General features: G+C 41.2%; 1 protein-coding gene across 1 annotated transcript in view; it reads left to right on the forward strand.

The window, feature by feature from the left end:
• The window catches only part of SGSM1 (small G protein signaling modulator 1), a 376,300-nt gene that overhangs the window by 311,687 nt on the left and 38,460 nt on the right, over nucleotides 1–26,153 (forward strand). The window contains exon 20 of the mRNA XM_056528949.1: nucleotides 3,111–3,235. Within this exon, the coding sequence (XP_056384924.1) occupies nucleotides 3,111–3,235 (125 nt within the window). The remainder of the gene's footprint in view (nucleotides 1–3,110; nucleotides 3,236–26,153) is intronic.

Raw genomic sequence — 26,153 nt, forward strand, 5'->3', positions numbered from 1 at the left:
ATTTTCTCCTTTTACCCCTTGTAAAAATTCAAAAATTGGGTCTACAAGAACATGCAAGTGTAAAAAATGAAGATTGTGAATTTTCTCCTTCACTTTGCTGCTATTCCTGTGAAACACCTAAAGGGTTAAAATGCTGACTGAATGTCATTTTAAATACTTTGGGAGGTGCAGTTTTTATAACGGGGTCATTTGTGGGGTATTTCTAACATGAAGACCCTTCAAATCCACTTCAAACCTGAACTGGTCCCTGAAAAATTGTGATTTTGGAAATTTTGTGAAAAATTGGAAAATTGCTGCTGAACTTTGAAGCCCTCTGGTGTCTTCCAAAAGTACAAACTTGTCAATTTTATGATGCAAACATAAAGTGGACATATTGTATATGTGAATAAAAAAAAATTTTTTGGAATATCCATTTTCCTTACAAGCAGAGAGCTTCAAAGTTAGAAAAATGCAAAATTTTCAATTTTTTCATCAAATTTTGGAATTTTTCACTAAGAAATGATGCAAGTATCGACAAAATTTTACCAATAACATAAAGTAGAATATGTCACGAAAAACAATCTCGGAATCAGAATGATAGGTAAAAGCATCCCAGAGTTATTAATGCTTAAAGTGACAGTGGTCAGATGTTCAAAAAACGCTCTGGTCCTAAGGTGTAAAATGGCCTGGTCCTTAAGGGGTTAATTGGCTGCAGGGCAGTGTGATGTTACTCTGGGCCAAGGTGTCATGATTTCTGACTTAAAATCATCCCCATCCGCTTAATTACTCATTTAACAGGCTAGGAGAAAAATACAAAAAGGAAACTTGGCTGTGTCCTCAAGGCCAAAATTTTCTGTTTTTTTTTTTTTTTGAGGGGTTAAGGTGCTCAGTCTTGTAAAATCTTGTAAAATATAAGCAAAAAGGAGATGTAGCACTCACCACTGTACAGTCTTCTTGACTTTATTACAATAAAGTGCAAACAAGCATTGCGGCCTCACATACCAGACTGAGATGCACACTGAGGGGCTGATTCTCAAAAACTACTGTAATTTCTGTTCCAGCGATTTTTTTTCTCCTCACATTTTCAAAGGTCTCTTGTGCTGCTTTGAAAATATGTGAAAATTCATTTTCACGCCACTTTTGTTTTTATTCGCGCCAAAACATTTTTTTAAGCCATATTGGATTTTTTTTGTGCTAAAATTGTTGAATTCGGCGCCAAAATCCGCAATTTTGGCACCAAAATTGGCAATTTTTTCCCAAAAAATTTACATCCCAGAAAATTCTGGCGGAAACATCTCACAAAATATTCCATGGTTACTAGTGCCCAGACAAGCAATAACTGTATAAACAAAATATTTCTGACCTTAAATGTGAGTGCAAGTGTAGTGACCAAGAAAAAATTTATATATATACAGTACAGACCAAAAGTTTGGACACATCTTCTCATTCAGAGTTTTCATTATTTTCATGACTATGACAATTGTAGATTCACACTGAAGGCATCAAAACTATGAATTAACACATGTGGAATTATATACATAACAAAAAAGTGTGAAAATATGTCATATTCTAGGTTCTAGCCACCTTTTGCTTTGATTACTGCTTTGCACACTCTTGGCATTCTCTTTACGAGCTTCAAGAGGTAGTCACCTGAAATGGTCTTCCAACAGTCTTGAAGGTGTTCCCAGAGATGCTTAGCACTTGTTGTCCCTTTTTGCCTTCACTCTGCAGTCCAGCTCACCCTAAACAATCTCGATTGGGTTCAGGTCCGTTGACTGTGGAGGCCAGGTCATCTGTCGCAGCACCCCATCACTCTACTCCTTCGTCAAATAGCCCTTACACAGCCTGGAGGTGTGTTTGGGGTCATTGTCCTGGTGAAAAATAAATTATGGTCCAACTAAACGCAAACCGGATAGAATAGCATGCCGCTGCAAGATGCTGTGGTAGACATGCTGGTTCAGTATGCCTTCAATTTTGAATAAATCCCCAACAGTGTCACCAGCAAAGCACCCCCACACCATCACACCTCCTCCTCCACACCAGCACACCTGTGAAGTGAAAACCATTTCACGTGACTACCTCTTGAAGCTCAACAAGAGAATGCCAAGAGTGTGCAAAGCAGTAATCAAAGCAAAAGGTGGCTACTTTGAAGAACCTAGAATATGACATATTTTCAGTTGTTTAACACTTTTGTGTTATGTATATAATTCCACATGTGTTAATTCATAGTTTTGATGCCTTCAGTGTGAATCTACAATTTTCATAGTCATGAACATAAAGAAAACTCTGAATGAGGTGTGTCCAAACTTTTGGTCTGTACTATATATATATATATATATATATATATATATATATATATATATATATATATAATTTTTTTTTTTTACATTTTTCAATGATTATTATTTTGTTTTTTTTATAATTAAATAACACCTTTTCCCCCCCCCCAAAAAAATAAGGAAAAACAAAAACAATAATGCTACAACTATTTCTTTGATTTCAAAAAGCTGGTGTGAAATTTTTGATGTAAACGGGAATCTCACCCCTTTGAAAATATAATGTAAAGCAGACAATATACATGGACACGCCCACTTTGACAAAACTGACGTGAACAGTGTAAACCGCGGCACAAAGCTCTTTGAAAATGTGGTCGATACTTTTCACACCAAAATTTTGGTGCGAAAATGTTTTTTTTTTTAAACACAAAATTCTTTGAGAATATCCCCCTAAGTCTATTGCTGGAAGCTTTTATTTATTACCCTTGCTCTCTCTCTCTGCTTGTAGTAAATTGCTTAGTAATTTAGATACTTTGCTTTCTTATGCTACCTTATGGCTGCTGTATATGCACCCTGTAGATTTATGCTAAACAATATGGTGTAAATTGACATTTAAACAGCATCATACCACATCCTTTGTGTTGTTGTTTTTTTTCTCCCATGTAAGCCAGGAAAAATAAAATGCACGATTTTACCTTGTGATATACTGTAGTTGCTGCTTTTTACCACTATATTTGTGTGGCCAATATTGTTTTTATTGAACATCACTTTTTCTGCACTGAAGTTTAATTGTATTGGCAAATATTTTTTTGTTTGCTGAAATTATTCTAATTTACTGTTTCGAAATTTTTATAGCAAGAAATACTGGATATGTACACTATCAACTTGCATCGTATTGAGAAGGATGTCCAGAGGTGTGACCGTAACTATTGGTATTTTACACCCCCCAACTTGGAAAAACTTCGAAATGTTATGTGCAGGTAACAGTCTTCAACATTTACATGGTCATCTTACTGTTATAATTCATTGTTCCCCAGGAAGCAGAATTGTGGATTTGTGGGAAATCACTACCTTCAAGCAGGGCAAGCTCCAGGTTTATTTGGACCATTGCGCAACAGAGCCTTAGTGCATCCTGTGCAAGTCACTAGTACACCTGGATCTGTCTAGTTTGTTTTTGTATCAAATGTTGCGCAACTAACAATGAATGCACCAAACCTCTAGCAATAGTGTGAATATAGCGTATATGAGTGTGGTCTTTCAAACTGCTAATGACAATTGTTTGACACATCCGGCACTACCATCATGGTTCCAGAACAATCATGGCAATATGAACAGAACTTTATAATGAAGGGACATTATGAAAAAATGTAAGATGTAGTGGCATGCATATTCTGGCAAGTAAAATTTTCAACCAGGCCCCGTCCATTTATATAGCTTTACCTTGCTGTGTTTTCTGCCAGGAGCCAGATAAAAAGGTGTCTAGGGTTTAGATCAGTTAATCTTTTAGGGCCTCCCGGTCAATCTTTTTATACAATTTTTTAAGAGATACACAAAAGAAACAAAACACATTGTACATTCCCACAAATAAAAGGGGGGGGGGGGAGGCAAAAATAAGAGAAAAAGAAGAAATAAAAGAAAAGAACTAAAGTTTATACTTTCTACCTTACTCTAAGAATTCCACTCTTGGTGTATATCTCTTTTAGCTTATAAATATATTTTAGTATTCAGTTGCTCGTCTTTTATACATTATAACTTTGGGTATGGTGGTTGGAAATCAGCCAACTGGCCCAAGTTGAAAAATACTCTGGCATCTTGTTCTCTGGTACTCTGGCATCTTGTTCATATCTACAGGCCAAGTTGATTGATGTTCTAATTTCTGCCATTGTCAGCAAGATATTAGTTTTCTGGTACCTAGCTGTTGCTATTTTTGTTATTGCCAAAATTTTGCAGCATAAACTTCTTTGTTTTATAGGAATGTTATGCATGCCTATCATCAACGAGGCCAGTTGGGTAGTTAAATTCAGAGACAAACCTAAAGTCTCCTGTAATATTTGTCCTATTTCCTCCCAAACATGCACAAGGAATGGGCAAGACCACAATACATGTAACTTAGTATCTTGCCCTTCACATCCTCTCCAACATTTGGGGGAAGAATAGGGCCTCTCAACTAATACCGTTCCTCTACTAACTCTCTCGACTAACTCCTAGTATTTGATATACAGTATCTCACGTAAGAAAGCACAGCCTTCGCATTTTTTTAAATATTTTATTTTCCCTTATTTTTATGACCACACCAAAGAAATGACAATCTTCTACAATGTAGTGAGTTCACAGCCTGTATGCAAGTTGTCTATTGCTGCAGTACTTTGGTGTTATAGTTCTTACACTCTCTAATACTGGTCACTGGGAGATCAGCTTGGCACCTCATGGCAAAGAACTCTCTGAGGATCAGAAAAAAAAATGGTTGCTCTACATAAGGATAGCCTGGCTACAAGAAAATTGCCCAGATGCTGAAACTGAGCTGCAACATGGTGGGCATGACTATACAGCTGTTTCACAGGACAGGTTCCACTTAGGACAGGCCTCCCCATGGTTGACCAAAGAAGTTGAGTCCACATACTCAGCATTATATCCAGAGGTAGTCTTTGGAAAATAGACATAGGAGTGCTGCCAGTGTGCACTGCAGAAGTTGAATGGGTGTGGGTGTTCAGCCTGTCAGTGCCCAGACCCTAAGCTGCACACTGCTTTTAATTGATCTGCATGGCTGTCGTCCCAGAAAGAAGTATCTTCTAAAGATGATGCACAAGAAAGCCTGCAAACAGTTTGCTTTAGACAAGCAGACTAAGGACGTGGATTACTGGGACCATGTCCTGTGGTCTGTTGAGACCAAGATAAACTTATTGGGTTCAGACGGCGTAAAAAGTGTGTGGCAGCAACCAGGTGAGGAGTACAAACACAATTGTGTCTTGCCTACAGTCGAGAATGCTGGTGGAAGTGTCATGGTCTGGGCCTGCATGAGTGCTGCTGGCACTCGGGAGCCACAGTCAGTCAAGGAACCATGAATGCCAATATGTACTGTTGTGTTAGATTAACTCAGCGTTCTTGTAACTATCTTACTCCCAGCCAAATCTGTATACAGAATGTATATACCGAAGCATAGATAAATAAATCAGTGCTTTAGTGTTCCCTGTGTGCTGTCCACTGGCCTTTATTTCAAATCGTTCAAGCTTATATCACCTTTGTCATTAACATAAGTTCCCACCCTCTGCTAGGGGGAAAGGCATGCCACTCTTCAGTCTTTCCCGGGCTTTCTTTGTTCAAAGTCTTCAGACGATGGGAGGGGTGATATGAGAGAGAGCAGATAGGGGAGGAGTGGACAAATAACAGGAATTTGGAGTCTTCATCCTAAATGGGCATTTTACATATACAGTATATAAAATTTATATATACACACATATAAATCTATCACAGTCCCCCCTAAAATGACCAATTTTCCCTTTCCCTAATTTCCATCATCCTAACTCATCTGCCCCAATGTGTTTTCTCGAACGTTATCCATGGACCCCCTTAGCCTCAGACTTTACACATATGGAGTCAGATGCTGTCCCTATGGGTCACTGGTGTTATAGATGGCATTGAAGCTCTGTAATGGGGTATAGGCTTCATCTGTAATCTCAAAGTCCACATTTGTCATCACTGGCGTGGCATTCTTGTAGGTCGTCTCACACTTCCTCAACTTTAGGCAAAGCAAAACACAACACACAACAAAGCAAGATTGTTAGAATTATAAGTATGGATATTTTACTGGTCCTATATTGGCTGAGATATATGCGCAACAAGTCTCCCAAACATCTTGCATACCCCCCTTTTTCCTTTTACACCATACATCATATCTAATGCCGTACCATTTTGGGATATGTTAGCAGATGTGGCTCTTAGTAGTTCGGCCTAACCTTGAAGAGCATTTACAAAGAAATGTATTAAAGGGGTATTCCAGGCCAAAACATTTCTTTATATATCAACTGGCTCCGGAAAGTTAAACAGATTTGTAAATTACTTCTATTAAAAAATCTTAATCCTTCCAATAGTTATTAGCTTCTGAAGTTGAGTTGCTGTTTTCTGTCTAACTGCTTTCTGATGACTCATGTCCCAGGAGCTGTGCAGCTCCTATGGGGATATTTTCCCATCATGCACAGCTCCCGGGACGTGACATCATCATTGAGTAGTTAGACAGAAAACTTCAGAAGCTAATAACTATTGGAAGGATTAAGATTTTTTAATAGAAGTAATTTACAAATCTGTTTAACTTTCCGGAGCCAGTTGATATATAAAAAAAATTTTTGCCTGGGATATCCCTTTAATCTTAGTTGGTTATAATAGATATAATTAATTTTATTCATGGAAAGCTGGGATATTATTGACTCAACTCTATCTTTTTATTTGACCTCTAGCTATAAAACTCATCTGGGGCCCCCCTTGGGACTCCTTTAACATCAATATACACAAAGGGATCAAAACTCCCAGCAGGGGCTGCACGTTTTCCTCTAAAGTGTTGTTTAGATTCCTTTGTAGGTTCGGTAATGGAAGTGTGTATAGGCAGACATGTCTTGACTAATGTGTATTCCCCAGTTTAATTCCATTCTGATTTAACTCTAAACTTCATATCCCCAAGTATACCATACTTTACGATAGTTACCATTTCCTCATCCCGCTAGCTAGGTCTATCCTTTCTATAATCTTACACCAAGTATTCCATTCCTTTATAACATTATTACTCACTGAAATACTTGTTGCACCCCGCTATTTGTACATGTTCACCTACTGTTTCTCCTCATACAATGTCACATTGTAACAATCCGTTGTGATTCTCTTTCCCTTTGGAACAACCATGGTTATGCATAGACATAGATTTAACAGTTATCAGAGATACATCTATACGGGATCATCATATGCAATCTTCTCTTTCCTCACTTTCCTGCATTGGTTTTGAAGAAATGGGTTACAATTACAGAATCTGAACTAGGTACAGTTTCACAAAAGGTTCTTAATTGTATACTTTACTGTATCTATGGTTAGGGATCAGTACAATTAGACAAGGAGATACTGATCTTGACCTACCCCAGGCAGTTAGATGAAGTCTACTCATAGTCTCTGAAACAGGTAAGATGTTTATGGAACGTGTTGGTCAGGTACCTTTATTGTTTTTTCCTAGGTCATATGTCAGATGTAAATGATGACGTCTGTACAAACCTTCTTTCTGCATTGTTGCATCCCGAGGCGACCCAATGTACTGACATTACTATGCACATTGCTCCCCGTTGCTTAGTGTATGGGGTCATATATGTTACCAAGGGGTACAAGACTGCTGGCACATACATTTTCTTACCAACTCTTTCCGGATGCCGTCTTTGCCCTGTACCACCTCTTTCTTCTTCCATTGGTCTCTCTCAGCATGCATAGCTGGTTCCTGCAAGAGACCTAACCAGAAAATTCCACATTGCCCATCCACCTGTACACTTTGTACCATCATTGTGGGGGAACAGGAGCGCTGCAGCCTTTGGCAGCCTCCTTCACCATTCAGTCCCCTTGGCTTCTGGGGCTGTTTCCTTCCTGTGTCTCTGATCTTTATGATGGCCACTTTCTCTCGGACTTAGAACACTTGAATTACAAATTTACAGATTGGTTCGCTCAAGGATTCAACAACACTCTTACTTCAATAGGCCCATACTTGTGGGCGGTAATTAAAGTGTACCCGTACTCATTGTGTCATACCTTCAGATATCTAACATATATCAGTGAATACCTTCAACTCTTCTTCTCTGAACCACCAGCTCAGATCGAGTGGTTTATTGCAGTAGAACTTCATTCTGCGTGTGCTTACCATATATCCTGTCTTATGTATTACATATTTACATTACTTAGAACAAACTTACATTTATAACTCAGCATTAACCATGGATTCTCCGATATCCTATCATGGCTCTTGAAATTTATTTTATTTATTTATTTATTTTTATCTTATAAGTTTAAGACAATCAGCATCTTTGTATTACGCTAAAAATCATTATAAAGTTATCCACTTAACCCCTTAAGGACCCAGCCATTTTACACCTTAGGACCCGGCCATTTTTTGCACATCTGACCACTGTCACTTTAAACATTAATAACTCTGGAATGCTTTTAGTTATCATTCTGATTCTGAGATTGTTTTTTCGTGACATATTCTACTTTAACATAGTGGTAAAATTTTGTGGTAACTTGCATCCTTTCTTGGTGAAAAATCCCAAAATTTGATGAAAAATTTAAAAATTTTGCATTTTTCTAACTTTGAAGCTCTCTGCTTGTAAGGAAAATGGATATTCCAAATATGTTTTTTTTTTATTCACATATACAATATGTCTACTTTATGTTTGCATCTTAAAATTGACGAGTTTTTACTTTTGGAAGACAAATGACCCCATTATAAAAACTGCACCCCCCAAAGTATTCAAAATGACATTTAGTCAGCGTTTTAACCCTTTAGGTGTTTCACAGGAATAGCAGCAAAGTGAAGGAGAAAATTCACTATCTTCATTTTTTACACTCTCATGTTCTTGTAGACCCAATTTTTGAATTTTTACAAGGGGTAAAAGGAGAAAAGAAGCGAAGGAGCCACAAGGGGATTTTGGAGAGTACGTTTTTCTGAAATGGTTTTTGGGGGGCATGTTGCTCTTAGGAAGCCCCTATGGTGCCAGAACAGCAAAAAAAAAAAAAACACATGGCATACCATTTTGGAAACAAGACCCCTTGAGGCACGTAACAAGGAATTAAGTGAGCCTTAATACCCCACAGGTGTTTCACGACTTTTGAATATGTAAAAAAAAAGAAAAAAAAAATGTCACTAAAATGTGTTTCCCCCTAAATTTCACATTTATGCAAGGGTAACCTCATCTCTTCTGAGTATGGAGGTACCCCATAAGTTGATCTGAAGTGCACTACGGGCGAACTACAATGCTCAGAAGAGGAGTCGTCATATTTGGCTTTTTGAGAGCAAATTTTGCTCGGGGGCGTGTTGCATTTAGGAAGCCCCTATGGTGCCAGGACAGCAAAAAAAAAAAAACACATGGCATACCATTTCGGAAACTAGACCCCTTGAGGAACATAACAAGGAATAAAGTGAGCCTTAATACCCCACAGGGGTTTCACGACTTTTGCATACGTAAAAAAAAAAAATTCACTAAAATGTGTTTCCCCCCCAAATTTCAAATTTTTGCAAGGGTTAATAGCAGAAAATACAGCCAAAATTTGTAACCCCATCTCTTTTGAGTATGGAGGTACCCCATAAGTTGACCTGAAGTGCACTACGGGCGAACTACAATGCTCAGAAGAGAAGGAGTCATATTTGGCTTTTTGAGAGCAAATTTTGCTCAGGGGGCATGTCGCATTTAGGAAGCCCCTATGGTGCCAGGACAGCAAAAAAAAAAAAAAAAAAAACACATGGCATACCATTTTGGAAACTAGACCCCTTGAGGAACGTAACAAGGGGTACAGTGAGCATTTACTCCCCACTGGTGTCTGTCAGATCTTTGGAACAGTGGGCTGTACAACATTTTTTATTTGCACAGCCCACTGTTCCAAAGATCTGTCAGACACCAGTGGGGTGTATATTCTCACTGCACCCCTCATTACATTCCGTGAGGGGTGTAGTTTCGGAAATGGGGTCACATGTGTTTTTTTTTTTTTTGCTTTTGTCAAAACCGCTGTAACAATCAGCCACCCCTGTGCAAATCACCTCAAATGTACATGGCGCACTCTCCCTTCTGGGCCTTGTTGTGCGCCCCCAGAGCACTTTGCACCCACATATGGGGTATCTCCGTAGTCGGGAGAAATTGCATTACAAATTTTGGGGGGCTTTTTTCCCCTTTTACCTCTTGTCAAAATGAAAAGTATGGGGCAACACCAGCATGTTAGTGTAAAACATTTATTTTTTTACACTAACATGCTGGTGTAGACCCCAATTTCACCTTTTCATAAGGGGTGAAAGGAGAAAAAGCCCCCCAAAATTTGTTAGGCAATTTCTCCCAAGTACGACGATACCCCATATGTGGCCCTAAACTGTTGCCTTGAAATACGACAGGGCTCCAAAGTGAGAGCGCCATATGCATTTGAGGCCTGAATTAGGGATTTGCAAAGGGGTGAACATAGGGGTATTCTACACCAGTGATTCCCAAACAGGGTGCCCCTAGCTGTTGCAAAACTCCCAGCATGCTTGGACAGTCAACGGCTGTCCGGCAATACTGGGAGTTGTTGTTTTGCAAGAGCTGGAGGCTCCATTTTGGAAACAGTGGCGTACCAGACGTTTTTCATTTTTATTGGGGAGGGGAGGGGGGCTATGTAGGGGTATGTGTATATGTAGTGTTTTTTACTTTTTATTTTGTGTTAGTGTAGTGTAGTGTTTTTAGAGTACAGTCACACGGGCGGGGGATTACAGTGAGTTTCCCGCTGCGAGTTTGAGCTGCCGTGCAAAATTTGCTGCATCGCAAACTTGCAGCCTGATACTCACTGTAAGCCCCCTGCCCATGTGAATGTACCCTGTACATTCACAGGGGGGGGGGGGAGACCTAGGGCTGTCTGGGCATCAACTTAATGTGACTGTGTTTCATTAGACCAAGGCTGTTCTTTCAATCTTCCTATAAGCCCCGCCTTTCTCCTCCAACTCCTCTGTCACTGGTCACTACCCCTTTGAGTCTGGCTTTTTGTCTTTCTTTCAGTTTGTTCATTCCTCAAAAATTCTTGAGCAACCAGTGCCTACATGAAGACATACCATACACATGTAATAGGTAACAATACCAACATTTACAAATACTCAACATACAACATACACAGGGCCCACATTCTCACCAAAAACTAAATGTAAAAGAATAAAACTATATACAGAGCTCTTTCAAAAATTGGAAAAAATCATCTTCAATGAGCATTATTTATAATCAATAAACCATTAGCTGATTTTAAATGCTTAAAGTAATATTCATTAATTAAACAGTGATCACTTTTTCATTTATTTTACGTTTTATTTTATTCTCCTTGGCCAAACTTCTCTCATTATTCCTATAATATAATCAGACAGTTAATTGTATTTCCTTATAAATTTCCTTATTTTTTTTTTATCCATCTTGCACTCCTGCGAAAACAAACTTATTAAGAGATTAATAAAATATCATCATTTAGTTTCATTATGACATAATCATGTACATACACAGTTTCACCTAAATCCATTCACTGGTCATACATGTATTCCTAATCTATCATATATGTTTCAATGGACTAGGTGTGTTAAAATGGCTGCCAGGGAATGGAGGTGGGAACTAATTGGATGAGTTAAAATGGCTGCTGGGGGAGGAACTTCACTTCTGGGAGTGGTAACATGGCTGTCCCCATAGGAGTAAGCACGTGGCAGAGACTAGTAGCCTAGAAAGAGAGAGGAAAAGAGAGAAAGAGAAAGAAACATGGAATAAAGAAAGGTAGAATCTGGGTTTATAACTTCAGGGATTAGTATTAGGGTGTCACTCCATAAGGGATTCTTAGCACAAAGGCTCTCTTAATTGAAAATATGATAATTCTCACCATCCCATCACCAGTTTATAAACAAATGTATGTCTGTACATTTGTGTTAACTTCAATACCTAAATATTTGCATCATTCTTTCAGCCAACACCTTATGACTATCTATTCACCTCACATTCTTTCGTCTATCTATATCCATTCAGATGGTTACAATATAACAAAATCAAATCACAATTGTTCTCAAGAATCACGCTGTTATATATGGCAGTGTAATATATAGTTTTTTATATATATATATATATATATATATATATATATATATAAAGCTTCTTATCCTATCAACCATCAATATATTTCAAACTTGCAACTGCCTTAATATCTATAATTTATCAATTCCATTTTAAACTCACCACATGCTTTCCATCAAACAACATTTTCCTTCTATACAACTTTGCGCAATTCCCTCAGTGAGCTCAGGTTACTTCTGCACATCCCAAAGCCCTGCAGCTCTCTTCAGCCTCCTCCTCTGTCTCCTCCAAAAAGCCCACAAACCCTAGGGTGCCCCCAGATGTTGCCAACTAAAACCCTCTCAAAAACCTTGCTGTACTTTTAGGAGATATCTTTAAAACACTAATACATTAGATCTAGTATTAGAAGGGAAGTTATTTCCCCCTCTTCGTCTGAATTAGCTAATTTAACAATAATCCATGGGCACACACAGACAATACAAGACACATATCACATATTCTATCAGTTATAATGGGACATGGTCCCGATGATATGTTATTTTTGGGGAGTCCCTGGAAATGTTATTTTAAGACACACTGTCTTAGATGACAGTCTACCCCAAAAGTCAATTCCCCCAAAGGACATAGGCCCGTTTAATCGGTGTCCAGCGCCAAAATTCCACTGATACCCTCTCTTCGGATCATCAGCTCACCCCAAATAATCCAATCCTCCAAGGCAACCAAGGAAAGAGTCCCGAGAATCTGTAACTTTTGGGAGTCCCCCAAGAGACCTCATACCCCAAAAATGCAATTCTCCCAGGCTAACTCAATCAACTCCTCCCCAACAGGATCCTGCTTACTCACTCACACACATTTCATACACACTTGGGCAGTAAGATAGCTACATTATACACGGGTAATTTTCTCTGGGCGAGAATTTATCTATCTTTCTCTGTTAGGTCACATGTAAGTCAGCTAGATCAGCATGACAAAACAAAGGGGAGACATGGGTACTTTTGGCTAGGTACAAGTATATCCTACCATACACCTGGAGTTGAATGCCATCTGCGTCCGCCTTTGTTCAATCGTCTGGTCTGGGTATTGGGACCTGACCTGCACATGAGGCCTATAATCCAGACCCACGACATTGGGCGCCATCTGTGTTAGATTAACTCAGCGTTCTTGTAACTATCTTACTCCCGGCCAAATCCGTATACAGAATGTATATACCGAAGCATAGAGAAATAAATCAGACAGAGCCATTGTGCGTTCCCTGTGTGCTGTCCACTGGCCTTTTTTTCAAATCGTTCAAGCTTATATCACCTTTGTCATTAACATAAGTTTGCTCCCTCTGCTAGGGGGAAAGGCATGCCACTCCTCAGTCTTTCCTGGGCTTTCTTTGTTCAAAGTCTTCAGACGATGGGAGGGGTGATATGAGAGAGCAGATAGGGGAGGAGTGGACAAATAACAGGAATGTGGAGTCTTCATCCTAAATGGGCATTTTACATATACAGTATATAAAATGTATATATACACACATAAACCTATCACACTGTAACATACAGATGCAGAGCATGATCCCCTCTCTTCGGAGACTGGTCTGCAGAGTAGTATTCCAATATGAGGATGACCCTAAACACATCTCCAAGACAATCACTGCATTGATAAAGAAGCAGGGTAAAGATGAATGACTGGCCAAGTATGTTTCCAGACCAAAAACCTATTGAACATCTGTGAGGCATTCTCAAACATTGGGTGGGAGAGCGCAAAGTCTTTAACATCCACCAGCTCCGTGATGATATCAGGAGGAGTTAAAGAGGAAACTGTGAAGCTCTGATAAATGTCATGCCCAAGAGACTTAAAGGGGTACTCCGCCCCTAGACATCTTATCCCCTATCCAAAGGATAGGGGATAAGATGTCAGATCGCCGCGGTCCCGCTGCTGGGGAGCCCTGGGATCCCCGTTGCGGCACCGCGCTATCATTACAGCACAGAGCGAGTTCGCTCTGCATGTAATGACGGGCAATACAGGGGCCGGAGCATCGTTACGTCACAGCTCCGCCCCCTCGTGACGTCACGGCCCGCCCCTTTCAATACAAGTCACACCCCCTGCCATAGACTTGCATTAAGGGGACGGTGGTCACACCCCCTGCCATAGAGTTGCATTAAGGGGACGGGCCGTGATGTCACGAGGGGCGGAGCCATGACGTCACGCTTCTCCGTCCCCTGTATCGCCCGTCATTATGCACAGAGCGAACTCGCTCTGTGCTGTAATGATAGCATGGTGCCGCAGCGGGGATCCTGGGGCTCCCCAGCAGCGGGACTGCAGCAATCTGACATCTTATCCCCTATCCTTTTGGTATTTTTTCTTTTTTGTCGGTAAAACACCCATTTTTGCTTAAAACACGCCCATTTCAAAGAGAAAAAAAACTGAGTGGTTTCTAAAGTGTCGGTTGTGCGGCGTAAAACTTGGTTGCATAAATAGTCGCACAGACGTTGCGACTAAAATTTAGGCGCTAGAACAGAGTTGGACTATCAATCACTGGTTATATACGTGAAAAGGACACTGTAACAGCTAATTGATTACGAAGGCTTTAGCAGTACCTCCACCTATCGCCAAAATTACTTCCAGTCTAAAGCTATGATATATTTTGTCAACTACCTCCTCCATTTTTTTCGGGAACTTATTCCTTTTTTCAATACCTTGTCAACACCAGTTTGATCAGGATTAAGATCTTACATAACAACTTTCTCTGTTTCATAGAAAATGAATTAATGCCGAGCCTAAAAAGGCCAATTGGGGAGATAAGTGGATAGTCTTACCCATTATATCAGATAAAATCTTAGCCACCCCATCCCTAAATGATCTAGGGAAGGGACAGGACTACAAGGTGTGCAATAGTGTACTCATACCTCTACAGCCTTGCCAGCATTTGTCAGAGCAAGTCGGGTAAATGTCAGAGAGTTTGTCAGGTGTATAATATGTTCACAAAATGTCTTTACTACAGCTTCCACTTAAAATGGTACTCCAGTGGAAAAAAAAATTCAAATCAACTAATGCCAGAAAGTTAAACAGATTTGTAAATTACTTCTATTTAAAAATTTTAATCCTTCCAGTACTTTTCAGCTGCTCAATAATCCACAGGAAGTTGTATTTCTTTCTGGAGTTCTTTTCAGCCTGACCACAGTGATCTCTGCTTACACCTCTGTCCATTTCAGAAACTGTCCAGAGCAAAAGAGGTTTGCTATGGGGATTTGTTTGTACTCTGGACAGTTCCTGAAATGGACAGAGGTATAAGCAGAAAGCACTGTAGTCAAACTGTAACATAGTTCATAAGGTTGAAAAAAGACCAGAGTCTATCAAGTTCAACCTATAACCCTAAAGAGTGCCTACTGAGTTGATCCAGAGGAAGGCAAAAAACCCTCTTAGTCGAGGTAAAAATTCTTCCCGACTCCAAATATGGCATCAGAATAGATCCCTGGATCAACCTTCTGTCCCTATAGATCTAGAATCCATCACCTGTAATGTTATTATTCTCCAAAAATTCATTCAGGCACCTTTTAAATTATTTTACCGAGTTAACCATGACCACCTCCTCAGGCAGAGAATTCCACAGTCTCACTGCTCTTACAGTGAAGAACCCTCGTCTGTGCTGGTGTAGAAACCTTCTTTCTTCAAGATGTAGAGGATGCCCCCTTGTTATAAATACAGTCCTGGGTATGAATAGATCATGGGAGAGATCTCTGTACTGCCCCCTGATATATTTATACATAGTTATTAGGTCGCCCATAAGCCTTCTTTTTTTCTAAACTAAATAACCCTGATACTGATAATCTTTCTGGGTACTGTAGTCCTCCCATTCTTACCCTGGTTGCCCATCTTTGAACCCTCTCCAGCTTCACTAGATCTTCCTTGTACACTGGTTCCCAGTACTGTACACAGTATTCCATGTGTGGTCTGACTAGTGATTTGTACATTGGTAGAATGATTTCCTTGTCGTGTGCATCTATGCCCCTATTGATGCACCCCATGATTTTATTTGCCTTGGCAGCAGCTGCCCGACACTGGTCACTACAGCTAAATTTACTGTTAACTAAGACTCCCAAATCCTTTTCCACATCAGTCGTACCAAGTGTGCTCCCATTTAATACATAATCCCAACCCGGACTTCCCCATGTGCATAACCTTACATTTTTTCAGTGTTGAACCTCATCTGCCACTTCTCAGCCCAAACCTCCAACCTATCCAGATCCATTTGTAATAGTTCACTGTCCTCTGTTGTGTTTACCACTTTACAGAGTTTAGTATGATCTGAAAAGATTGCTGCTTTACTATACAACCCCTCTAAAAGGTCATTAATAAATATATTAAATAGAACAGGACCCAAGACTGACCCCTATGGTACCCCAATAGTAACAGTCACCCAATCAGAATTAGACATGTGCAGAAGAAAAATTTGGAGACCATTACACAGTGGTCTCCAAACTGTTCTCCTCCTGTTGTTGCATAACTACAACTCCCAACATGCCCTTTGGCTGTCTGGGAATGCTGGGAGTAATAGTTTTGCAACAGCTGGAGGTACATTGGTTGGGAAACATTGTCTGTTTCCTAACTCAATGTTTCCCAACCCGTGTGCCTCCAGCTGTTGAAAACTATAACTCCCAGCATGCACTGACAGACCATGCATGCTGGGAGTTGTAGTTTTGCAACAGCTGGAGGCACATGGGTTGGTAAACACTGAGTTAGGAAACAGAAGGGGTGGGGAAACACTGCAGTAGCCTGTTACCTAACTCAGTGTTTCCCAACCAGTGTGCCTTTTAGCTGTTGCAGAACTACAACTCCCAGCATGCATGGTCTGTTAGTGCATGCTGGGAGTTTTAGTTTTGCAACAGCTGAAAGTTTACAGCAAGTTTCCCGCTTCAAGTTTGAGATGCGGCAAATTTTCTGCTGCTGCTCAAACTCCCAGCGAGAAACTCTCTGTGAACCGCCGCCGTATGAATGTACCCTATAAACACTATCCTACACTAACCCTAAATAAAGCGTAAAACACTACATATACACCACACCCTTACACTGTCGCCCCCCCCCCCAAATAAAAATTTAAAACATCTTGTACAGCAGTGTTTCCAAAATGGAGCCTCCAGTTGTTGCAAAATAACAACTCCCAGTATTGCCGGGGAGAGTTTTGCAACAGCTGGAGGCACCCTGTTTGGGGAAAACTGACGAACAGTAAATTTAGTGGAGGAAGCAAGTGTAACGTGTAACGGGTATACCCCTATGAGAATCCCTAATTTAGGCCTCAAATGCGCATGGCGCTCTCTCACTTCGGAGCCCTGTCATATTTAGGGCCACATATGGGGTATCTCCGTACTCGGGAGAAATTGCTTTACAAATTTTTGGGTGCTTTTTCTCCTTTTACCCATTATGAAAAGGTAAAGTAGGGGTCTACACCATTTTTTCACACTAACATGCTGATGTTGCCCCATACTTTTCATTTTCATAATAGGTAAAAGGAAAAGAAAATTCTCCCATGTACGGAAATACCCCATATGTGGATGTAAAGTGCTCTGCGGGCGCACAACAGGGCTCATGAGAGAGAGCGCCATGTACATTTGAGGCCTAAATTGGTGATTTGGACAGGAGTGGCTGCTGGTTACAGCGGTTCTAACATAAACAGAAAAAACACACCCACATGTGATCCCATTTCGGAAACTGCATCCCTCACGGAACGTAACAAGGGGTGCAGTGAGCATTTATGCCCCACAGGTGTCTGACAGATTTTTGGAACAGTGGTCCCTGAAAATGAAAAATGTAGTCTGTCAAGATCTGTCAAACGCCAGTGGGGTGTAAATGCTCACTGCACCCCTTGTTACGTTCCATGAGGGGTGTCATTTCTGAAATGGGGTCACGTGTGGGGCGGGGGGTCCACTGTTCTGGCACGATGGGGGCTTTGTAAACACACATGGCCACAGACTTCTATTCCAACCAAATACTCTCTCCAAAATTCCATTTTCGCTCCTTCTCTTCTGAGCCCTCTAGTGCACCTGCAGATCACTTTACATCCACATATTAGATATTTCCTTACTCGAGAGAAATGGGGTTTCAAATTTTACGGGACATTTTCACCTATTACCTGTTGTGAAAATGAAAAATTTGGGGTAACCTCAGCATTTTAGTGAAAAAAATATAATTTTTCATTTTCACGTCCAACTTTATTGAAAATTCGTCAAACACCTGCGGGGTGTTAAGGCTCACTGTACCCCTTGTTATGTTCCTTGAGGGGTGTAGTTTCCCAAATAGTAAGCCATGTGGGGTGTTTTTCGCTGTTCTGGCATCATGGGGGCTTCCTAAATGCGACATGCCCCACAAAAACATTTCCGCAAAATTCTCTCTCCAAAATTCCATTGTCACTCCTTCTCTTCTGAGCCCTCTAGTGCGCCCATAAAGCACTTTACATCCACATATGAGGTTTACTTAATCAAAAGAAATTGGGTTACACATTTTGGGGTCTTTTTTCCTTTTACCCCTTGTAAAAATAAAAATATGGGTCTACGAGAACATGTTAGCGTAAAAAATGAAGATTTAGAATTTTCGCCTCCACTTTGCTGCTATTCCTGTAAAACGTCTAAAGGGTTAACAAACTTTCTGAATGTCATTTTGAATATATTTAGGGGTGCAGTTTTCATAATGGGATCCATTATGGGGTACTTCTAACATAAAGACCCTCAAATTCACTTCAAATCTGAACTGTCCCCTGAAAAATTCAGATTTTGAAATGTACGTGGAAAATTGCTGCTATACTTTGAAGCCCTCTAATATTGTATATTTGAATCAATATATAATTTATTTGGTATGTCCACTTTCCTTACAAGCAGAGAGCTTCAAAGTTATAAAAATGCAAAATTTTCTAATTTTTCATGAATTTTTTTTATTTTACACCAAGAAATTATGCAAGTATCGACGAAAATTTACCACTAACATAAAGTAGAATATGTCACGAAAAAACATTCTTGGAATCAAATTCATAAGTAAAAGCATCCCAGAGTTATTAATGCTTAAAGTGACAGTGGTCAGATGTGCAAAAAATGCTCTGGCCCATAAAGGGGTATTCCAGGAATTTTTTTTATTTGACTATGCTACAGAAGCTGTAAAGTTAGTTTAGTTCATAATATAGTGTCTGTACCTGTGTGTGTGACTGTTTTCTCACAATTATGTGATTTTCACCCCAATATTCATTTTTAATAGCTAACAAAATGACTGTTGTCTCAGATTTTCCCAGGTTGCAATGCAGCCAAGACCTTACTAGTCAGCTGATGACAGGGAGCCTGCTTCAATGGTTGGAGGGATCCCTTAGTGGGAGAGAGATCAATCTGCAACAAATGCAACAGCTGTAGGCACCCAGATTGAAAACCACAGGTCTTTTGAATGGATGCAGCTCATTTATGTTTCAATGGGTGGGGTGGCTGTTGTGTGGAAGGGAGGAAAATGGAATTATGGGATTTTTAGGCAAAAGAAGAAAACTCAAACACAAAATGCGAGTTCACAAAAAGCTAGCCACAGTATTATGGTAATCTCACAACAAAACCATTTAGGCCCAAGACAAGTGCAGATCCTTCTTAAGCATGTCCATTACTGTCTGGCAGGTACGTATAAAATCATGTTACGGTGGAGAACCCCTTTAAGGTGAAAATGGGCTTGGTCCTTAACCTCTTAAGGACATAGGACGTTCTCGAACGTCCCCGCTACCTGGGCTTTAATGCCCAAGGACGTTAGAGAACGTCCTGTTGTATTTCCGATCTCTGCCGCGCGCCGGGCAGAGATCGGAAGCGGATGCCTGCTGAAATCCTTCGGCAGGTATCCAGGGCAAATGCCGAGGGGGCCATGTAGGCCCCCCATGTCGGCGATCGCCGCAAATCGCAAGGGAAATCGCCCTTGCGATCTGCGGCGATACCGGGCTGATCGGGTCTCTGGGACCCGACCGCCCGGTAATTTTGCATGATCCCGGCTGTCACAGACAGCCAGGACCATGCTGAAGACTAGGAGTGAGGTGGCAAGCCTGCCATCTCCTCCGATCCCCTGCGATCCGTCGGTTAACTAACCGACCAATCGCAAGGGGGGGGGAGCGGTTACTTCCTCCCGTCCTGCCCGGCCCCCTGAAGTCCGGAGAGGACGGGAGGAAGACCGGAGGACGCGGCGGGGGACGGGGGGTGCTGGGGACCGGCCCCTGTACTTACCTCGTCCCTGAAGACCCGGATCCCGGTGACGGAGACGGCGGCAGCGGCGACGTGCATTGCTGTAATGGGACCCTGGGCGCCGTAAAGCGACATGCATTGCTGTAATGGGACCCTGTAAACTACAACTCCCAGCATGCCCAGACAGCCCTTGGCGTCTGGGCATGCTGGGAGTTGCAGTTTTGCAACATCTGGAGGTCCACAGTTTGGAGACCACTGTGCCCTTCCAGATGTTGCAAAACTACACATCCTCAGCATGCCCTTACTGTCCAGGCATGTTGGGAGTTGTAGTTCTGTAACATCTGGCCCTTCAGATGTTGCAGAACTACAACTCCCAGCATGCCTGGACAGTAAGGGCATACTAGGAGTTGTAGTTTTTCAACATCTGGAAGGGCACAGATTGGGAACCACTGTATTAGTGGTCTGCAAACTGTAGTCCTCCAGATGTTGCAAAACTACAACTCCAAGCATGCTGGGAGTTGTAGTTCGGCAACATCTGGCTCTAAAGATGTTGCCGAACTACTACTCCCAGCATGCCTGAGAATGCTGGGAGTTGTGGTTTTGCAACAACTGGAGGCACACTGGTTGGGAAACATTGTCTGTTTCCTAACTCAGTGTTTCCCAACCCGTGTGCCTCCAGCTGTTGCAAAACTATAACTACCAGCATGCATTTATAAACTGTGCATGCTGGGAGTTGTAGTTTTGCAACAGCTGGAGGTCCCCCCCCCCCCCCTGTGAATGTACAGGGTACATTAACATGGGCAGGGGGCTTACAGTGAGTATCAGGCTGCAAGTTTGCGATGCAGCAAATTTTGCGCGGCAGCTCAAACTCGCAGCAGGAAACTCGCTGTAATCCCCCGCCCATGTGACTGTACCCTAAAAACACTACACTACACTACCACAAAATAAAATAAAAAGTAAAAAACACTACATATACACATACCCCTACACAGCCCCCCTCCCCTCACAATAAAAATGAAAAACGTCTAGTACGCCACTGTTTCCAAAATGGAGCCTCCAGCTGTTGCAAAACAACAACTCCCAGTATTGCCGGACAGCCGTGGACTGTCCAAGCATACTGGGAGTTTTGCAACAGCTGGAGGCACCCTGTTTGGGAATAACTGGCGTAGAATACCCCTATGTCCACCCCTATGCAAATCCCTAATTCAGGCCTCAAATGCGCATGGCGCTCTCACTTTGGAGCCCTGTCGTATTTCAAGGCAACAGTTTAGGGTCACATATGGGGTATCGCCGTACTCGGGAGAATTTATGTTACAAATTTTGGGGGGCTTTTTCTCCTTTAACCCCTTATGAAAAGGTGAAGTTGGGGTCTACAACAGCATGTTAGTGTAAAAAAATTAATTTTTTACACTAACACGCTGGTGTTGCCCTATACTGTTCATTTTGACAAGAGGTAAAAGGGAAAAAAGCCCCCCAAAATTTGTAATGCAACTTCTCCCGACTATGTAGATACCCCATAAGTGGGCGCAAAGTGCTCTGGGGGCGCACAACAAGGCCCAGAAGGGAGAGTGCGCCATGTACATTTGAGGTGATTTGCACAGGGGTGGCTGATTGTTACAGCGGTTTTGACAAACGCAAAAAAAAAAAAAAAACACATGTGACCCCATTTTGGAAACTACACCCCTCACGGAATGTAATGAGGGGTACAGTGAGAATTTACACCCCACTGGTGTCTGACAGATCTTTGGAACAGTGGGCTGTGCAAATTAAACATTTTGTACAGCCCACTGTTCCAAAGTTCTGACAGACACCAGTGGGGGGTACATGCTCACTGTACCCCTTGTTACGTTCCTCAAGGGGTCTAGTTTCCAAAAGGGTATGCCATGTTGGGGTTATTTTGCTGTCCTGGCACCATAGGGGCTTCCTAAATGCAACATGCCCCCCCGAGCAAAATTTGTTCTCCAAAAGTCAAATATGACTCCTTCTCTTCTGAGCATTGTAGTGTGCCCGTAGTGCACTTCAGGTCCACTTTTGGGGTACCTTCATACTCAGAAGAGATGTGGTTACACATTTTGGGGGGTATTTACTGCTATTAACCCTTGCAAAAATGTGAAATTTGGGGGGAAACACACATTTTAGTGAAAAATTTTTTTTTTTTTTTTCATATGCAAAAGTCGTGAAACCCCTGTGGGGTATTAAGGCTCACTTTATTCCTTGTTACGTTTCTCAAGGGGTCTAGTTTCCAAAATGGTATGCCATGTGAGGGTTTTTTGCTGTTGTGGCACCATAGGGGCTTCCTAAATGCGACATGCCCCCCGACCAAAATTTGCTCTCCAAAAGCCAAATATGACTCCTCTTCGGAGCATTGTAGTTCGTCCGTAGTGCACTTTAGGTCCACTTATGGGGTACCTTCATACTCAGAAGAGATGGGGTTACAAATTTTGGGGGGTATTTTCTGCTATTAACCCTTGCAAAATGTGAAATTTGGGGGGAAACACACATTTTAGTGAAAAAAATATATATTTTTTTACATATGCAAAAGTCGTGAAACACCTTTGGGGTATTAAGGTTCACTTTACCCCTTGTTACGTTCCCCAAGGGGTCTAGTTTCTAAAATGGTATGCCATGTGGGGATTTTTTGCTGTTCTGGTACCATAGGGGCTTCCTAAATGCAACTTCCCCCCCCAAAAACCATTTCAGAAAAACTTACTCTCCAAAATCCCCTTGTCGCTCCTTCCCTTCTGAGCCCTCTACTGCGCCCGCCGAACACTTTTCATGGACATATGAGGTATGTGCTTACTCGAGAAAAATTGGGCTACAAATATAAGTATAAATTTTCTCCTTCTACCCCTTGTAAAAATAAAAAAAATTGGGTCTACAAGAACATGCGAGTGTAAAAAATGAAGATGGTGAATTTTCTCCTTCACTTTGCTGCTATTCCTGTGAAACACCTAAAGGGTTAAAACGCTGAATGAATGTTATTTTGAATACTTTGAAGGGTGCAGTTTTTATAATGGGGTCATTTGTGGGGTATTTATAATATGAAGACCCTTCAAATCCACTTCAAGCCTGAACTGGTCCCTGAAAAATAGTGAGTTTGAAAATTTTGTGAAAAATTGGAAAATTGCTGCTGAACTTTGAAGCCCTCTGGTGTCTTCCAAAAGTAAAATCACGTCAATTTTATGATGCAAACATAAAGTAGACATATTGTATATGTGAATAAAATTTTTTTTTATTTGGAATATCCATTTTCCTTACAAGCAGAGAGCTTCAAAGTTAGAAAAATGCAAAATTTTCAATTTTTTCATCAAATTTTGGAATTTTTCACTAAGAAACGATGCAAGTATCGACAAAATTTTACCAATAACATAAAGTAGAATATGTCACAAAAAAAACAATCTCTGAATCAGAATGATAGGTAAAAGCATCCCAGAGTTATTAATGTTTAAAGTGACAGTGGTCAGATGTTCAAAAAACGCTCCGGTCCTAAGGTGTAAAATGGCCTGGTCCTTAAGGGGTTAATGCTTCTTTACTGCCGTCCTGTTTTAGTAGTTTAGTAGTTTTTTTCTGACCATTTTATTCCCATAAGGTATATACATGTTACAGTGAGAAATTAAGATATTGTTAAGTCTCCCATTTAGTGTTAGTATTCTTGTTTCTGAGTACATTATTCCAGTTTATATTGTTAAGGGCTTCTCTGAGTTGATCAAACTTTGCCTTCCTAAAGTTCATTGTTTTTGTGAACCTTGAGAGAGTCCCTTATTGAAGAACAAGTAGTAATGTATTATATTATGATCACTATTTCCTAGGTGTCCTTCTACTTGCACATTAGTTAATCTGTCACGTTGGGACAATAATTGTCTTTAGCTATAGTCAGAAACCTGTTTCCTTTATGAGATTCACAGGTCTCAGTCTCCCAGTTTATATCAGGATAGTTAAAGTCCCCCATTATTATCACATCATTCTGATTTGCTTGCCTCAGTAATTGATCTGCTTCCATTATACACTGCACAAAAAAATAATGGGAACGCTTAAACAATACAATGTAACTCCAAGTCATACCCACTTCTGTGAAATCACACTGTCCACTCAGGAAGCAACACTGATTGACAATCAATTTCACATGCTGTTGTGCAAATGGAACAGACAACAGGTGGAAATTATAGGCAATTACCAAGACACCCCCAAAAAAGGAGTGGTTCAGCAGGTGGTGACCACAGACCACTGCTGGCTGATGTTTTGGTCACTTTTGAATCCTGGTGGTGCTTTGACTCTAGTGGTAGCATGAGACGGAGTCTACAACCCACACAAGTGGCTCAGGTAGTGCAGCTCATCCAGGATGGCACATCAATGCGAGCTGTGGCAAGAAGGTTTGCTGTGTCTGTCAGCGTAGTGTCCAGAGCATGGAGGCGCTACCAGGAGACAGGCCAGTACATCAGGAGACGTGGATGAGGCCATAGGAGGGCAACAACCCAGCAGCAGGACCGCTACCTCCGCCTTTGTGCAAGGAGGAGCAGGAGGAGCACTGCCAGAGCCCTGCACAATGACCTCTAGCAGGCCAAAAATGTGCATTTGTCTACTCAAATGGTCAGAAACAGACTCCATGAGGGTGGTATGAGGGCCTGACGTCCACAGGAGGGGGTTGTTCTTACAGGTCATTTGGCATTTGCCAGAGAACACCAAGATTGGCAAATTCACCACTGGCTCCCTGTGCTCTTCACAAATGAAAGCAGGTTCATACTGAGCACATGTGAAAGACATGACAGAGTCTGGAGACGCCACGGAGAACGTTCTGTTTCCTGCAACATCCTCCAGTACGACCGGTTTGGGGGTAGGTCAGTCATGGTGTTGGGAGGCATTTCTTTGGGGGGCCGCACAGCCCTCCATGTGCTTGCCAGAGGTAGCCTTACTGCCATTAGGTACCAAGATGAGATACTCAGAGCCCTTGTGAGAACCATATGCTGGTGCGGTTGGCCCTGGGTTCCTCCTAATGCAAGACAATGCTAGACCTCATATGGCTGGAGTGTGACAGCAGTTCCTGTAAGAGGAAAGCATTGATGCTATGGACTGGCCTGCCTGTTCCCCAGACCTAAATCAGATTGAGCACATCTGGGACATCATGTCTCGTTCCATCCACCAACGCCACGTTGCACCACAGACTGTCCAGGAGTTGGCCACCTCATCAGGAGAGTGCCCAGACATTGTAGGGATGTCACTCGGGTACGTGGAGGTCACACACACTACTAAGCCTCATTTTGACTGGTTTTAAGGACATCACATCAAAGTTGGATCAGCCTGTAGTGTGGTTTTCCACTTTGATTTTGAGTGTGACTCCATATCCAGACCTACATGGGTTGATAAATTTGATTTCCATTGATAATTTTTTGTGTGATTTTGTTGTTAGCACATTCAACTAAGTAAAGACGAAAGTATTTCATATGATTAGTTCATTCATTCAGATCTAGGATGTGTTATCTTAGTGTTCCCTTTATTTTTTTTGAGCAGTGTATTTGGTGGCTTATAGCAACCCCTATCATCATTTTTTTTATTTTTATCTCCATATATTTCTACTCATAATTATGGACATTTATCAATGGGTTTAGTCAGGTTTTCTTTACTATAATTGTCGCAAAATTGTTGCAACTGCGACTACGTGATTTTTCGTGCGACATTTTGACTGGAAAGCGAGAAAAGCAAGTTTTCCAAAAATTAACTACGTAGTAGTAATTTTAAAATGGACTACGGGTAGTCAGGTATTTATTAACTGCGACAGTCGCAAAAAAAAGTCACAACAGGGTTAAAAATTGACTAAATTTACTCAAGCTCAAACATGGAGCAGAAAAAGCTACTACCAAAGTAAAAAAGGATAAATTGCTTTCGTGAAAGAAAATTATCAACAGGCTGAAACCAGTTGATAAATAAGTCACACATAAGCA

This window comes from Hyla sarda, chromosome 1 (assembly GCF_029499605.1).
Source record: "Hyla sarda isolate aHylSar1 chromosome 1, aHylSar1.hap1, whole genome shotgun sequence".
NCBI lineage: Eukaryota > Metazoa > Chordata > Amphibia > Anura > Hylidae > Hyla > Hyla sarda.